Source organism: Ambystoma mexicanum, chromosome 4q (assembly GCF_040938575.1).
Source record: "Ambystoma mexicanum isolate Mex_15411 chromosome 4q, UKY_AmexF1_1, whole genome shotgun sequence".
Lineage (NCBI taxonomy): Eukaryota > Metazoa > Chordata > Amphibia > Caudata > Ambystomatidae > Ambystoma > Ambystoma mexicanum.
In genome coordinates this window covers 333177931-333195761 of record NC_090928.1, presented here as the reverse complement: position 1 = coordinate 333195761, position 17831 = coordinate 333177931, and the positions used below count along the sequence as shown (strand labels likewise).

Sequence of the window (17831 nt, the reverse complement as noted above, 5' to 3'; positions counted from 1 at the left end):
GGTTGTTCCCCGGTGGATGACTGAGGGGTGTGTAGGAAGGGCAGGCAGTAACCTTGGGAAACTGTCTCCAATGCCCAAGAATCTGACGTAATAGCCTGCCATTCTGCCAGATGTTGACTTAACCTGCCCCCTACTGGTGTCTTGTGAGGGGAGACCTCAGAGAGGTTTAGAAGCGCCTGACGTAGTTGCCGAGGGTAAAGTGGCACCTGCTGCTGCGGCTTCTGTACCTTTGACTTGTCCACCACAGGTGAATCGATTCTGGCCCCTTTGAGCTGGCTGTCCTCTGCCTTTTCCAAATGCGGAGTAAAAGCGTAAGGACCTTCCCCTCCAGGAGGTTCCTGAGGGGCTAATCTGAGTCTGTCGGATTGCAGCCCCAAGAGATTTCGCTGCTGCCTTGGATGTTTGTAATCTCTCCAGGCTGTCATCAGCTTTCTTACCAAATAAAGAGGTGCCGTCAAAGGGCATGTTCAAAAGTCTGGCTTGTACATCTGGAGCAAAACCAGACTTCCGCAACCACGCAAATCTGCCGCCATGGCCCTGCTGATACTGTCAGCAGAATCAATGCCTGTTTGAAGGGACTCGCACATTGCATATTTTCCATCTTTGATGATGTTTAAGAATGCTTCCCTTTCTTCTCCTTCTGGGAGACAGTCAGCCACAGATGAAGTACACTCCCAAAGTGTATGGCTGAATCTTGCTAGCGTGCAAGTGGTGTTGATAGATTTAAGCGCCATGCTACATGCCGAAAATACTTTTTTTTTACATGGCATCAAATCTTTTATCATCCCTGTCCTGTGGAGTAGTAGGGTAAGCAGATTTACTGTTTGATGAAGTTGCTGCTTGTACAACCAAACTCTCTGGAGTTGGGCGCTTGCTCAAATATTCAGGATCTGAAGCAGATACCCTGTATTTAGCAGAAAATGTCTTGTTTACCGCAGGGATAACTTCAGGAGCTTCCCAATTTGCAGAGCAGTATGGAAAGGAACAACAGGATCCTCCTGTGGACCTTTATCTAAGATATCAGTAAGGTCATCCTGCTGAAAGGAAGGTGTAGGTGTAGACCACCCCATGAATTCGATTATTCTGGCCATCAGAATCCTATAAGGGGTCTCAGCATTCTCCCCAGGGTCTGGTTTAGCAAACTCTACTTCTGGAGAAGTATCTAAACCACTTGCCTCATGTAGAGAGTCCTGAAGGTCTTTTAACCTGTTCTCTTCAGAGATTAATTCCTCTGGCATGGGTGTTAGTCCTTTGTAAACCAAAGGGTCTCTCATGGTCGGAATCCTCCCGTTCCTCATATATAGAGGACAAAGCTCTAAAATAGTCAGACCTAGGATATGGTTTAAAACCCATTTCTAGAGCAGAAGGAGCCAAATTGGTTGTCACTGGTTGAGAAAACATCGAGGTTGTCGACGTGGAAGTCAAAGGCTTCAACAAACCCGAAAAAGGCATCGTAAAAGTTTTAAAAGACCTCTATGTACTCAGGAGGATCGGGATCTTACTCGGTGTCGTCGAAATTGTCGACGGCATCCTCGACGTCATGGTCGAAGTCCTCGACACCTCTACTGTCTGAGATGTAGTGACAGTTGTAGGTCTGTCTTTAATTGGCGTCGACAGTGGCATCGAAGACAGCGTCGACGCAACAGATTTATGGGTCGACAGGCCCTTCGACAAAGGCGTCGATGATGCAGGTTTATGAGTCGAAGAAACCTTCGACAACGGCGTCGATGACGCGGTCTTACTGCCTCTACTCAAGGGTTCATGACGCTCTCGGGTAGTTTCTCTCGCCGGGTGAAACGACTCGCAGCGTTTTGATTTTTCGGGTCTTTCACTCAGGGTATCACCTTTAGACGTCTCCGAGGGGGTCGAAGCCGCTTTCTCAAAGACGCTAAGCATTTTCTTACAGAATTTCTCCCACTTAATGGGGAGCTGTGTTTCGTGGGGCAGGTGACCTTTTCCGAGGAGGAGGAAGAAGAGGAGGAGGAAGAAGAGGAGGAGGAGGAGGAGGAGGAGGAGGAGGAGGAGGAGGAGGAGGAGGAGGAGGAGGAGGAGGAGGAGGAGGAGGAGGAGGAGGAGGAAGAGGAAGAGGAGGAAGAGGAAGAGGAGGAAGAGGAAGAGGAGGAAAAGGAAGAGGAGGAAGAGGAAGAGGAGGAAGAGGAAGAGGAGGAAGAAGAGGAGGAAGAAGAGGAAGAGGAAGAAGATCTATGATGCCTCTTTTTAGAATGTTTTGATCTCGAAGACTGATGAGAACAGCTTCGAGACCTTGAACAGGAATGTTTCTTGTGTCGACGAGGAGACGAATGTCTCGACTCAGCCGAAGAATCTTTCGAGGGAGTAGAAGTTTTAAAGCTCTTAGCTCTTTCTAACTTCCCCTTACGCTCCTTCAAGGCTTTCGCCGTCATGGACATACAGTCCTCGTATTCCGAACAGTGATGCTCCGATCCCAGGCACCACAAACAGATCCTGTGAGGATCCGTTAACAACATTTTCTTCCCACAGTCACGACACTTTTTGAAACCGGACCGTGGGGTCGATGGTTCGGATGAAGAAGCCATCGTATTTAGATAATATCTCCAAAGAATAAGCAGAATCTTCCTGAAGAAAGGAACTGAGCATCACGTTTCCGAGGCCCACGAAGCGCGTAAAAACTGAACTGAGCAACGGACGCTGCGTGAGTCTATTTATACGCACAATGACGTTGGTGCTGATACGGAGACTGTCGGGGGACACCGACTCGAGGGACGTCGATGCGCAGCTCCCTATACTGAAAAAACTTCCGAGGCCAGCAAGCTGGAATGGGTAACATCAAAGATAAGGAATACATCGGAGGACACAATCCCTTCGTAATTACCGAATACAAAAGTCCGACCTCCAAAAGTCTGAATTTTTTCCCCCATTTTTCCGCAAATATATATGCGGGGGGAGTCCCCCCACATCCCCCCACCTTACCCCTATACATTTTTATTCACTTTACCCCCCCCCCCATATATATATATATATATATATATATATATTATATATATATATATATATATATGTGCAGAAAATTGGGGGTCAGACTTTTGGGGGGTCGAACTTTTGGTATTAGGTAATTTCGTACAATACCGGATAACTTAGAACAGTTTGGTACCCTTGGTAAATTGTTAAAGACCAAGACTTGGTTATCTGGACTTGTAACATCAACTCATGGAAATCAGCAGATAACATCCAAGAGAAAATGGTTGAAATGGCGACTCTGTATATTTATTAGAGAATCGGATACCATAAGGTTGGCCTCCAATGTCAACAGTGGGTCTTTGAGCAAATATTGGCAGGCACATGGACATGTACCCAGTTATACAGTAGCATTTCCCAATAGCTCTATGGCAAGACATTACTTCTTGCTAAAATGTAATGTCACCAAATTGCTAGAGATTCAGGGAGCTGAAATTGGCATTTGCAGTGAAGATCGGAATGTGATTACATCATAACTGCTCTGAGGAGAGAATTTTACAATAAAGATGTTATTCAGAATGAAAGTCTGTTCCTGGGAGTGAGTTCACCACCTCCCAAACATTACTACGCTATCAATATAAAGTCCCGATAAGGAGACTTCCTTTGTGAAATGGTAAACTGTAATTCCAATTCTGCAGAGTGCCCTTGCTGAGGGAGGGCTTTTGAAGTGTGCCCCACTTCTTAGATGTTGAGATGCTAAATCTACCAAACTAGGCTATGGAAGGTTATGAAGAGCAACATCAGTTGCCTTAAGGAGATTCCACTCCTGCGGTTGAATGGTACAGCAGACTCAAGACTGATGAAGAAAACTGGGAATCAATACGAACATAGCAAAACGAGGGTCACCAGGAATATGGTCACATCCAGAGATCCAAACACATGTTTATGCATGGCACACACTTCTTTCTCTAAACAGTTTTAACAGTGTGTCTGCTCTGCGGTTTCTCTTTTGTTCTTTTAAAGGTGTGTATAAGCAGTACTTTTGGTTTCTTTGTTTGATCAGAGGTCCATTGAAAGAGCACCCAGTTGTCAGCTGAGAGGGGGGGGGTGGGTAGAGTCCCCAGCCAATGCTTCAACCAGTCAACCCCCTTAAAAGTTGACTTCACTGGATCGGAAACAGAACCATCCGTTTTATAGAATTTATAGATTAAAAATCCTTCATGTTTGGGGATATCTGCTCCGGGGATTCTGATTCTATAATAAACATAAGATCCCTCAAACAGACATCTTAAAAAAAAAAAAGACATTGGCATGTTAGGGAGATACATGGGACCTAATTTTAAGGTTGTTAACCACTTGTATTAGAGCCTCTCCATCCTTGATACCTTATTATATTCAATATTTTTAATCAAGGAGGTAGAACAACAATATCCTCTACTATCAAAGGTGACACTACTTTTTTTTATCAAAAACACCAAAACGGAGTGTAGAGAACATTAATTTAGTAAACATATTCACCATTTCATTTTAGTACCTTTTGTACTAAATAAAATGCGTTGTGAATTATTTTGCTGCTTTAAATATTTTAAAAAATATTGTTTACATTTCATTATAATTATTGGCTGTTTTTACAGCATACAGGTGTGCAGGAGACTGGAGTCCTAATTTTTAAGACACCATAGCTATTGTATCTGTTGCTACCTCGTGTCAGGGATGTGTGTAGTTCCCTGCACCTAAGTGGTTGATCATTACGATTTTTGTGTTTAAATGTTGAAGAGTAGGTGTGCACTGTAAACACTTTTGCTAAGCAACCGAATAGCCCCAAACGCAAGGAACCACACACCTGATACTTAACCAAAATGCAAAGGTGACTTGGATGAGGCCTAGTAAGCAAACCCTTCTGATGGAGATTCATTACTGAAAATGATGTTTTACAACTAGAAAGCCCCTAGAGCCAGACTTGAAGCAAAGGTGACATTGCTTCAGGAGTGGGACACTCCTCTGGAAAACGTGGCAGAAAAAACGCTTGCGGTTCTACAATTAGCAACTCAGGGAGAGGTGCCAGCTCATCAGGCAGCTAGGAACGCCAGCGTGAATTGCAGTATGGGCCCACATCTCCCCCAATGCCACTCCCCCAACCTTTTTTTTTTTCTTCAAACATCGCCCGGGACTCGCCCCCCCCCCACTCTTACCACTCCCATTCGATCTCCAATATTTCTCCCTCCAGTCCCACCACATTCTCACCATCCTTCCACCCGACCACTGCCCCTGCCACAAATCCTCTATAATATTGCCACTGCCGTCCGTCTCCATGCTGTACAACCTGACTGCCACATTATGCCAGTAGAAATAATAAAAGGACTACCATCCTTGTACTATTTTTAATCGCTGCTATTTCATTAGTATTTTTCATTCTCAAGTACCTAGACATATGTGATATGCGCAGAGATGAATTTCTATTTTTTTCTTTTAACTTGGCACCACACACGACATCCGGGGTGCTGATAGTTAAGAACTGTTTTCACGGGCATACTTTGGTGGAAATGGCAGAGAGCCCTCGCTGAGGCCCCGGTTTTGTTCATTCTTACAAAGGCTCAGACGGTTGGGCCATTACCACCAGGCACTTAATGCTACAAGAAAGCCTGTCCCATTGAAGACATAAGAATGACTGGGATACGGAACCCAGTTGCCAGGAACAATTGTGTTTAACGTTATGATCATGTTGGCTCCTTACATGTTAATCAATGAATGCCCAGCAGCACCTATGCGCTAACACGTGGACTGTGATTACCCTTTGTCTGGAAATGAATGACCAGGACTACAAACCCAGGGCCTAGTAGCACTTATGTTCTAGCGCTATGATTGGGCTGGCTCTTTATCGTCTACCAGGTGTGCACTACACTCTCAGATCAGGTGATGTCTCTGGCAAGTTCAGTTCTTGTAAGGGACAATAATGTGTGTTACTCACAACTAAAACCATAAACTAGTAAGGGAATACTCATCCATTTGCTGTAAACGGATACCCAGGACTCGGAACCCTGGGCCTATTAGCACTTATGTTCTAACACTATGACTGGACTGGCATTCTTACTAAAACCGTACACTAGACCTGGAATACTCAGCCATCCACTGCACCTAAAAATGTCAGACAGGCACAGCACTAACAGCATGGCCTGGTTCTGGCGCTGTACCTTGGTTCATGGAGTACCCAACCACGTATCAAGAAAGTATTAGGAATTCCGGCAGAACAGAACTGTTAATCGAGAAGTTGTTAACCTACACGCAATTGCCTGCTCCAGTAGACACAGGGATGTCAGACTGTAGATCTGCAATCGCTTGGCCCAGTAAAGCACCAGGACCTTTACCACTAGAATGACCACTTCCATTCACTGCCCCGCCAGGCCTAGACCTAAACATTCACCACTCCAAAGCATAGGGAAGCGAATAACCTGGTACAGCAGGTTTGGGAAAAGGCCAAGCTCCACATTGTTGATATTGTTAAGTCCGGGAGAGATACAGCCAGGCCTGGCAGAACAGAACTGACTCCACACTAGACCGAAAAGGTCATGGCCTACTAAAGCATTAAACCTCTATAATAGGGAGCAATAGTTATCTCGACAGGCATAGGAAGGTAATCGGGAACAGGGGACGACGTCCAACTGCAGATACTCACCAATATGCGGACTCTCTCCTCTGTACCAAAAACAATTAGAATAAGGCTATACCCATTATTGACTTTGGCCCAGCTGCACACAATTATACACCACCATGCACCCCTCAACGATCCTTAGAGTGCAGCTATACCCCACAAAACAAATCGGCCTAGTTGCACACAATCTCATATACAAAAACCACCTCTGCTAGAATGCACCTAGCCAAGACAATTCGGCCTAGCTGCACACATAATACTGGTCTCACACAACCTCCACACCAGTCCTAGCATGAGAATGCAGTTACCCAACGCAACATTTCAGCCTAGCTGTACACATACTGAGTGCACACAGGCACTACTTATCACTCTATTTTTCCACGGACCTGGACTACAGTACCAAAGGGCGTTCAACTAACTGTGTGCCGAGATCATACCAATGGTGAAAGGTGCTACACAAATGCCCAGTAACAACATATTGGAACAGCAAAAAAAATATCAAGAGCCCATTATATTAATTTGATATTCTTTCATTCGCAGAACAGAAATCAACAGGGGTATGTTGATAGTACCCTGTGGCAAGGTGTGGGGGGGGGGGGATCATGCTAGAGACGCCATGGACATGCCAAGTACCAGCTTTGTGTTTTTTAAATCACGTTTGAAAGGTTTCCATGAACCGGTCGATGGCTAGAAGAAATATAAGCACAATGCTCCACAACAAGCAGCTCATGGACAAGACAACTTTAACACTGCGGGAGTACTTACAAACTCTTGTCTTCAGAGAAGCCACGAATTTGAAGAGGAGTAATCAATTTCTGAACAGTACTTACCGCTTTTTCCGAGAGGTTTAGTGTTGGCAAGTGCAATGTTCTGGTATGCGATGATTTCCAGTCTACAGGCATCACATTTCCATAATTGTCCGTCAGTGCATTCCATATCCTAGAAGGAGAGGGAAGAATGAAAAATATAAGATAAAGAACAAAAAATAATTGCAAAAAGTACTTCCAAACACTGAATTCACTCTGCATGCATTTGGCCAACGTCTTTAAACATGATAAAAACAAATCAAAGGCACATCCTATTGCTATTGAACACACTCACCTCAAAAGGAGGCAAAGAACCCAAACTATGGAAATTGTGCAGACCTACATCAATGCTCAACATCAGCTAAGATGTTTACAAAAATATTGGCACTAAGATGTGAACAGCTCGAAAGACGGACTAATCTGTGAGGCTCAGCAAGAATCCATACCACAAAGAAACCCGACGCACACATAAAACCACAACACTAGACATCTCAGAAGAATAAAAACTACCACCAGATATAATGAGATGTGGTGCCCAAAATGCATTCAATAGAGTATCTTGAACATTTGTATTAATCATATTGAGGAACACAGTGATTGGGTCATGCCTCGAATTTGGGCAAAATGTAAATGGCAAGTATTGCAAACTAGGCAAAAAGAAACTTCCAAATTCTTAACTTCAAGTGGCAACAATTTCTTACTCATTAAAACAACACTTCCATGAGATTCTTAGTATTATTGACGCCACACTGTTTGCACCGATCCCATTGCCAACATCATCATCCCCTTATCTTTATGATGCTGAATGTGAGGGTAATGAATAAAAGTTATCAGATAGTGTCACCAGCAGCCGTTTTGTATCAACCTTGTTTATATTAAACCGTGTGGCCCTTGTGAGTACACATGCTGAATTTACACTATTCCTTCAGAATCAGAAAGTAAACCTGCATGGCCACTGCCAGAAATTCCAACTGTGGTTGTTAAAGAGAAGGACACTGGCAATAACAAGCCCAGGCAAACTGAAAGGCCTGGCTTCTAGATACTGTGACGATCCTCCAGATGACGTCACTTCTCCATGAGGGAAGGGAGGTTGAGGCCGCTAACCGATAGTCCCCCTAGGGGTGGTAACATTCGGGAGGATCTCATGGGGAGAGACTTCGTTCCCGGGGACAAGAACGTACATCTCGGACAAAGCCTCTTTATCCCCCATCCCCACAGGGTAGAAACAACACCCAACCCTTCCTTACCTATGGTAAAGCCCAAGACTATGTTATTGTAATGTGGCAGACAGTCTCACTATGATAGCTACTGGGACGAAGAACCACCAAAAAATAAACTCAACCGTCATGCATGAAAAGTGTTTGACCACCTGTTCTAAATCAAACTGACTTTATTCTGGGGCTGTCCCAGCAACTTAAGCTAAACATTAAAGAAGGACAAGGGAAGCAACATCCAGAAGAAGTCGGTGAGCTAAGAGGCCGCCAAAAAGCCCATAAGTTTGAAACAGGGAGTTTGAAGGCTGGGTCAAGCAGCAGTTCAGAGTATCGAGAGCGAACCGAAGGATATCAGAAAAGAGTCTAGTCCATCAGCTGGGAGTCGACAACCTTGAAGCTGAGAGTCAGTGTGGTGGTGGCGTGAACTGTGGTGGGTGGACCGTGCAGTCCATGAACTATGCACAGACCGCCAAAACTAGCCTACTGCAGAGCCGTGTAGTTGATTGCATGGGAAGTATGAGGAACTGTGGTTGTGCGACCTGTAACAAGTGGATCGTTTGGTCCGAAACTTGCATCCAGACCACCAGCATCAATGGGCCATGAAGTCAAGTGGGCCGAAGAAGGGCAGAAGAGAAAGAACAAACCCACAACCCCTGGCAAAACCAGTGAAGAGTTCCTCGAGAGAAGGTAACCAGAATGGTAGTAAGTCCAGGAGAGAGCTGGGAAAACGGCGAAACCAAAATCCAAGAAAGAAATTAATTATTTTGGCAGGAAACTCCCTGGTCCGTTCCATAAGACTGTGGTATTGAAGAGTCAAGAAGGACTCAGAAAGCCTTTTTGTCATCCCACTGGGGGCAAGTTGAAGGACAGTGTTCAAGTAAAGATAACACTATATCCATGGAGAGAACTTAAAGAATTGTTGAAGAATCTAAAATGGAAGTAACTCAAAAACCCATTGAAGAATCAAGGATAGCTCAGGGACTCTCTCCCTCGACCCGTTGGGGCAAGTTGAAAGACAGTGTTCAAGTCAAGAAAAGCCTGCTAAAAGCTGGTTATAAACTTAGTGAACAGAGCCATTCTCCTAGTCCAGTGAGATTTGTGGAACTTTGTGAAACACAAACTGTGAGAGACTTTTACCCAGGAGAAGGGGGTCACTCTTCTGGGTTAGAATATAAGAACTTTTCTGTTAGCGTAGTTTAAGTGACAGGGATAGAGTAGGAGTGTTGACTAGGATGGTACCTTTGCTTTGGACATCACAGACTTCCTGAAAGACCCAGTTTTGTTGAGGTAGGGAAACCACCTCTAGCTTTAGGGATAGATAGGATTACATTTAGGTTTTATGAATAAAGGTTTGTAGCAACAAATATGCTTTCACTTGGTCAGACACCTCATTCCAGGTCACCACAATACACAGAAAAGTATCTGCTCTGTGAGAACAGTTGTTTTGTGCCCTTTTCTGCAAGACTGAGAAAAAAATCAGTAGTACACTTGTTACAAGTGTGGGACTTGTTTTGTGATGAGACGGGCACTTGGTCTGTCCTTTGCTTACAAACATTTAGACCACAGTTTGTAAGTATTACCAAATTAAAGTGAATTTTATTTATTTGTATTATGTGCCAGTAAGGAAAGGAACCAACCATAAGAAAATCCTCTGAGCCCTTCCCTCGTGTGAAGCAGTCTGTCACATCCACTCTGCGTAGGAGCAAGCTACCAAAGACATCTTTCGACAGGGATGTTTTCAGCTGTGGTTTCTTTGCTCACTGTGCCAACGGAATGCTGTAACTGCAGGCCTTACAAAATGTTTAAAATCCAACTAGACATGTAGGGCAAGTTCCTTAGTTTACATACTCGACCCAACAGAAAATCACTTGCCGCAAGGGGACTGGTGACAAAATTTTTACTAGTGCTTTTTGTAAAAGGATGCATGTCACCATAAGCACACTTCATATTTGGTACAATGCTGCCAAGTATTCACAGTGAAACTTGAATTTGGCATTTACTGCAAACAAAGTGTATTTGCAGTAAATGGAAAATATGTTTCTAACATCCCCATATTCTCCAACAAGGTCGAGTATCATGCAAATAGTACTCCTCCTTCATAAAAACGACTCGCCAATACTAGTAGTCTAGTAGATTTTGCGTGCCCTAAAACTAATTGATGGGGCCCAATAAGGCAAAAGCATTTCTGATGCGTTCCCATGCAGAGGGGCACATGCATCGCAGAAGGGTGGGTGAGGGAATATCTACCTCTGAAGGACATTTTAAAAGGGCCTTACCCCTCTGCTCCAATACCAGTGCAGCTGCATCTTGCGTTACCCAGTTACATTTTCTCACCCCAGGCTCTGTTCCAAACCCAAAATAAATAATTTCAAGCTACTGCACTGGGTCTTCCAAACAGGAGGTTCCCCTTGTGATTGAGGATGCTCGCACTTCAATCAGGGAACAACGTGAGATGCAGTGAACCAACCAGATTGACTTTATTCTTTGTACTTCTGTAGATCAGCCAAGTTTGTGTAAGATAGCTACCCTCTGACTCTGCAGCCAGACATAAAGCAAAGTTGTTTTGACTAAAGGAGTTTTAAATGCAACAAGCAACAGATTCCCATTGCAACAATGGCCAATCTTTATCTTATCTTGAAAAATCCAGGAAAATAAATCCTTTTGTGTCGGTGTGACGGATTGCCATCTCAGAGTGTGTGAAATCCATAGGTTTTTTTTATTTGTATTAATTAAAATGTTGTTGGTTACTCTGTCTCTGAAAGTGAGGTCTGCTAATCAGACCCTGACTTACATAAATGCCCCAGGCTAAACTTACAGTGCACACATGTGCCTTACTTGAGGTAGTCTACAGACACCATCAGTCTCAGCCCTGCAGTGGCACATGTCAGGTTCAAGGGTAAAATGAGCATTCCCGAAAGCTTCTGGAACACAATGTTCCTGCAGGCATAGGTGGCTTTTTAACCCTCTGCATCTCTGTTTCTAAACATAATAACTTAATCGTTTGCCTTCATCTGGTGGCACATACATTCTTAAATATAAGCCATGCCTGCTTCTGGCATGAGGACTACAGGGAGGGCACATTTATGCTACCCCAAAAATGTGATGGCACACTAGTGTCAGATCTGTGAGCAGGGCCCAGCTATGACAGGACTGAGGTGTATTCGGTGTCTGGTTGAACTGTAACCACAATTGCCATGTGGGACAACAGCCAGGTTACTGGCATGTTGATCCTCCTGTAGGAAGCGCAGCACCTTTCTCCCAGGACACAGGAACCTTCCCCGGGAGGTCTCCTAGGAATCTGTGCTTCAAATGTTGACTGACATAACAAAGCCTCTCTCACAACAGGATGCGTATTACTGGAGTCCCTTTGAAGTCAGCAGGCATAGGAAAGGGCAGTATCATTAGTAGCCTGGAGGGAAAGGTGGACTGACAGAAGAGTTCCACCATTTTGGGTTTCTGTTAGGTCTCTTTATCACTTCCTGCCGCCCCCATTTCCTGCAGGAAAGACACCACTATGCGTGTGATGTCAGAAGGCAAAGGGAACTGGTTACAACAGCCTGGATTGGTCCCCTCACAGCATGCTGCTTTGGTCCGAACGTCTGACATTTTGCCTTTATAGGAAGAGAAAACCCTCTGCTTCTTTGATTCAATGTTTGACTCTGTTGGGAAAACAGTCTATTCCAAAGTCCTCTAGCACAGGGGTGAAGAGATCAGATTCAAGGCAGAGGAGTGCTCCAACACCTAACCATCCCCAGGGAACAGTGAGGGAGGAACTGCTGTTGGCCCATGGTCTCTGTTGGCTGTGCACTGGAACAAGGAACCTGCTCACTGGAGGCGAAGAGTATTCTGTAGGTTCCAGAAAACCTTCTGCAGCAGAAGTGCAGAACAAAAGGACTCATTACCCTGAACAGCCTGAATTAGGCCTCCCAGCAATCGAGAAGTCAAGGAACAGCTCAGGACTCCCAATTCCCACATTGAACCACTTGCGAGTGACATGACCTGGACCTCAACATGCCTGTTGTGATGAATCCCAGGTTATTGTCACTGCTTCCGATGTGGGAGTCGCTTTCCATGAGGCCAAGGTGGTGAGGCTGCTATCCGATAGTCTCCCTGGGGGTGGTACTCAGTGGGTTGATCTCATAGGAGGGGAAACCCCCTTTGGGACCAGTGACAACCACATCGGGAGTACCTGGTATTCCCATCAATCACATAATTCCTAAACCCCCTTCCCACAATTACCCCACCTTTCCTTCACATCCTTCCTCTTCAGTCCTGCCCCATTACCCTATGTACTTTTCTAAAGGTCATGTAGCTGACAGTAGGCACAAAGTGTGTACTGAGACGAGGAAGATCCTTAGTGAGTTACCACATCAGCACTCACTTAGTACTGAGACGAGGAGGAAGTGTGGGGCAATACTGAATAACCATAAGAAACACTTCTACCAGTCTAGTGGTTTGCCACAATTGATTGGAAGAAACCAGATAAAAACGGAAGACGGCCTGGATACAATGTCAAGCCCTCACTTGAGGAGCCGCAAGAGGCAATACAGGCCCGACATACAGGCGAGTGCTGATTGGGACGCCGAGAACGAGGAGAGAGAGAGTCGGAAGTTGGTGCAGGACATGAGGACCGCATGGCCTGCAGGCGGACTAAGATCCTGGGTGCCCCAGAGACCCGGGAAGCTTGAGAGTGCCAGACTGTACTGTCCCGGAAGGAAAGAAAATAGCACAATGGATCTTGGTAAGTGAGAGTGGAGAAACTATTTACATAACAAGTTCACTTAAATGGTTTCCAAAACCATACATACACATTTTCGTTGATGCAGCTCTGTACACTGAGCCCGTGTTGCCAGACAGATCTCCAACTTGTGCAAGTGAAAAGGCAACTGTTGGGCGCTGTGTCATTTGCCCTCTGTAGATGTTTGTTCAAATAAGTGGAGTGCGATTTGACAAAGATACACTCACAGTCGATATAGGTGTATGGGAATGATTTATTGATAGGTCCTTTTAGGGTTTTGAATGATCCACGTTGTATATAGTTTTGTGCATTGGATGTGTATGTGTGAAAGTTTTAATGTATGGTGGTATGAATAGGAAGATGTGAAATATATATGACTTCAAGCATTCTATGGAATGTATGTGCTCTATGAGCAAACAGTATTAATAATTGCAAATATTTTCTTGAATAAAAGTGCTATTTTTGGAAACCATTTAAGTAAACTTATGTAAATTGTTTCTCCAATCTCACTTACCAAGGTCCATTGTGCTATTTTCTGTACTACTTACCTGGAGGACCTGTGGTATTAACAGGTACCCTTATAGTTGAACCTGGAAGGAAAGAAGACTGCAGAGCGAGGGAAGCTCCAGGAGGTTACCAGAGCCCTGCGAACCAGTCCAGCTACCTCAAGAGAGATGACACTCACGCAGACCACACAACAAGGTTCAGGGGTAGCCGAGAAGGCGCTGAAAGCTCAAGGAGGTGGTGGCACAAATCGCAAGGCTGGGAAAGGAGGGTCTTCGACCCTACTGCAGTGGGTAAAAAGCAAAGAAGTAAATGGACTTGTTCGAAGGCTTTGCAAGAGAGTGAACCAAGCCGACAGAAAGGAAATCTAAGGCTGGAATTGCAAGTCTGGGACTCGCACCCAAATAAAGAGAACTGGTAGCTAATGGGTAGTTCATACAGTACTTGGCAGGTTAGCAAACCAAGTCTGTATGAGCCACCACAGCCTAGAGAGTGTATTCAGGCTACTCTTCTTCATTGCAATATCTGGTGAGCGCGAACCAGGTCTGCCCACCAGGGTCAGAGACCCACCACAGCCTGGTGAGTGCATCTTTTTCGTTGCAGTACCTGGGGAGAGGGGATCATGTCTGCCCACCAGGGTCAGAGAGCCACCACAGCCTGGTGAGTGCATCTTTTTCGTTGCAGTACCTGGGGAGAGGGAACCAGGTCTGCCCACAAGGGTTAGGGACACCACAGCCTGGTGAGTGCATCTTCTTTGTTGCAGTACCTGGGGAGAGGGAACCGGGTCTGCCAACCAGGGACAGGCACCCACTACTGCTTGGGTAGTGCATCCAAGCTGTTATGTGCAGAATACGGCTAGAGGAAGCCAGAGCTGCCAACCAGGGTCTGGGACCCCAAGAAACTAAAGTCATAAGCCTGAGAAGGGCTGGGGGGGGAAGGGAGACTCTCCCCCCCACCAATTGTGGAGTGGAAACACAAGCCTGAGCAGGGCTGGGGAAATGGCGACAGTTCCCCCATCAACCGTTGAACTATATTGTAAGCCTAGGGAAGGCTGGGGAAAGGGAGAGAGTCCCCCAACAGCTAAGGAGTGACTGAAACCACATTGGGAAAATCCTACCAAGACGAGAACTGCCTTTTGTCCAGGGGAAGGGAGTCATTCCCCTGGATCAAGAAGACATTGCCTTTGATTTAGTTACCTTAGAGTGCAAGCACAGAATTAGGACTTTGACACTGGGACTTTTGCTTTGGGCATTCTGATACTAGTTATTTCAGTTGAGGCAAGGAAAACCCTCTTAAAGTTAAGGCAACATGACGCTTTCGTTTCCTTTTTACCTTTGAATAAAAGTTTATAGCAATCAATATGACCCCTCCATGCCAGAGTCTTAATTCTGCACCTTTACATATGGGGTCAGGTGTGGTATCTGGCCTGGCTGCTACAAACCGGGGAACCCTCAAATTTGCCAGGTTAACAGCTAAAGCCACCGCTCCAACAGTAGCCACCCGAGAATCCATTGGGTGCGACCTCTGTAGTAGTCAGGACCAGACCATAGCCCCAGGAGAGAGGCAGGTAATACCAACTGGCCTCTTTCTTACCCCATCTCCAGGCACTTATATCCGACTAATTTATAAATCCGGATTAGCCTGGAGATATGGGTACATGTTAGCAGGTGTAGTAGAAAAAGCATAATCAACATTTCATAATTTCTCACTTATATACAGTATCTACGTGAAGCAGCTATGAGTAAAAATGGGAATGTGGCATGCCAAGGTTTTGCAACTGAACGGAGTGCGAGTTGTTGTGAAGGAACACCCGAAGCTATTGCTCAGGCAGGCTATTGCTCGGACAGGCAATCTGTCACCTTCCTGAAACACCTGCCTTTTCTGCAAATCACAGACACCCAGGTGACCTGAGGTGCATCGCCGGCAAACGCTGGCTACCATTATAAACATTACATTATGTCAAAGCAATGGCAAGCGATTTTTCCTTGCAGCCTTTATAATTAAAAATCAAGGCATTGTGGTCTAAAAGTGGACATGCGTACACATTCAATCACACCCCGAGTTAATAAGACAATTCGAATAAACTTGAGCGCAGCGCTCCCAGCTTACCTTCCATGCCACACATCGATCTTCTCAAATAGCAGAATTGGGCAGCGTGGCATTTCCCCTTGGCAGCATGGGATGACATTGATGGCCATGGGCGGCTTTGCTTCTAGGCAATGAAGAGGAAAGAAATATCCCTTCTGGGCAGTAACTGACAGCCGAGCTCACTGTACAAGAGAAACTGACATTCTGTCTATATGTGGAAAGGTAGTCTCGTGGACACAGCTGCTTCTGCCAATTAAAAGGTACTTTTGGATTATTCTTTAGGTAATGGAATTAACCAACGTCTGCCTAGGCTCGCTGCCATGCACTGTGGCATTTTCTATAACATCTCAATGCCTCTTACTGCGCTACATTAAATATTCAACTTTCAGCATGCCCTGTGCTAAAGGGTTGATACTGTTGCCAACCATTTATACAAAAGGATGGCCCTTAAGCATGCACTGAGGGCTGTAAAATGGCATTTCAGACGCTGACTTTGTAGAGTTACCACCGGGCGTGTGATGTGGTAAGTAAGCAGAGCTTTACGTAGGTCAACACTTGAGGTAAAGTGTGCACAGCCACATATGCACACTTTCTAAAGCATATGTTATTTTCAGTTCAGTCATTTTAATGTAAAAGGAAATCTGTATTGATTTACTTGGACTTTCAGAAGACGCTGCTTGCATTCTAAGTCACCTCAGCGTGCTGAGATTGGAGCGGATTGGACTGTGTAGAATGCAGTAGGGCAGGGCAGGTGGCCTGTGCAAGAGGTTTCTGCACAAACCTCAGGAGAGACACAAATCTGACCTAAAAGTAAAACCAAACCGCTCTACAAAAGGGGAGTTTGGAGGTCTACTAGTAAAGTGCAATTAGTCCACACAGTTGAGCAAAGAAAACATGCACCGGTATAAAAAAAAAAGTGAATTTATTACAAAAACCAGTAATGATCAGTTAAAACCCAACCCACGCCTAAACACTGAAATGCAAGCTCACTATCTGGGAATAGACACAATACATATGCTAATGGTAGAAATACAACGAGACCCTAGACACAGTAGAATAGTACATTCATGCAGACATATTTAGAGTCCTATTTGCCAACACCAACACAAAACCCAGTCACTGTATCCCTAATCCTCTAGGACAGGTATATGCAACCTTTGGCTGCCAGAGGTTTTGGCCGTTATTTGTTTTTTTATAACGCGCTTAATACCGAAGAGGTTTCTAAGCACGGACCGGGGTTCAGACCTGTGTTACTCTGCGTCGATGAGCGTGATGCCACTGCGCTATACTACCCATTGCCAAACTATAACTATAACTTCTATCAGCCATAGTCAGCAAAACTAATGGGAGCTATCATGGGAGTAATAGTACAAATAATCTGAAGGAACGAGGGTTGCAGACCCCTGCCCTAGAGTATAGAATTGTACATAATACAATGCACACATTACAGTAAATGTAGGACGGGGGGTGGGGGGAGATAATAATGAAGAACACAAATCCCAGAGACGACCAACAGTTAGAATACCTTTAGACTGATAGTACCAACACATTACAGTCCGAGGCAAAATGAATGCAGTAACACGTTATATTTTGTAACCAGGCATTTTTCATAGGCAAGTGCGTAATCAATGATGCATGCTACACTTGTATTCTTCAGTCTAAAACGCGCAAGACCCAAAGGGGGCACAGAAAAAATGTCCCAAAACAGGTAAGTACCTCTAAAGTCACTTTAGGAGAGTTCCCGGTGAGTTCAGAGAGTTCCCCATAGGAATACATGAAACAAAGTTAGTAGGCACAGCCTCAGTTATGGATAACAGGAATGTAAGGGCCAGTTCTAGCCTACAGCAGTGGAGCACACAGCAACCGATCATGTGGGGCGTGCCAAAGGAGATCCTGCT

At 45.0% G+C, this 17831-nt stretch overlaps 1 protein-coding gene across 4 annotated transcripts in view; it reads right to left on the bottom strand.

The window, feature by feature from the left end:
- Positions 1 to 17831, bottom strand: part of FEZ2 (fasciculation and elongation protein zeta 2) — a 573054-nt gene that overhangs the window by 364643 nt on the left and 190580 nt on the right. For 3 of the 4 annotated variants that reach the window (XM_069607918.1, XM_069607917.1, XM_069607919.1), the window contains exon 2: positions 7414 to 7522. In XM_069607918.1, the coding sequence (XP_069464019.1) occupies positions 7414 to 7522 (109 nt within the window). Of the gene's footprint in view, positions 1 to 7413; positions 7523 to 15954; positions 16100 to 17831 lie in introns of those variants that run through there. The other variant, XM_069607920.1, reaches the window with a different exon arrangement.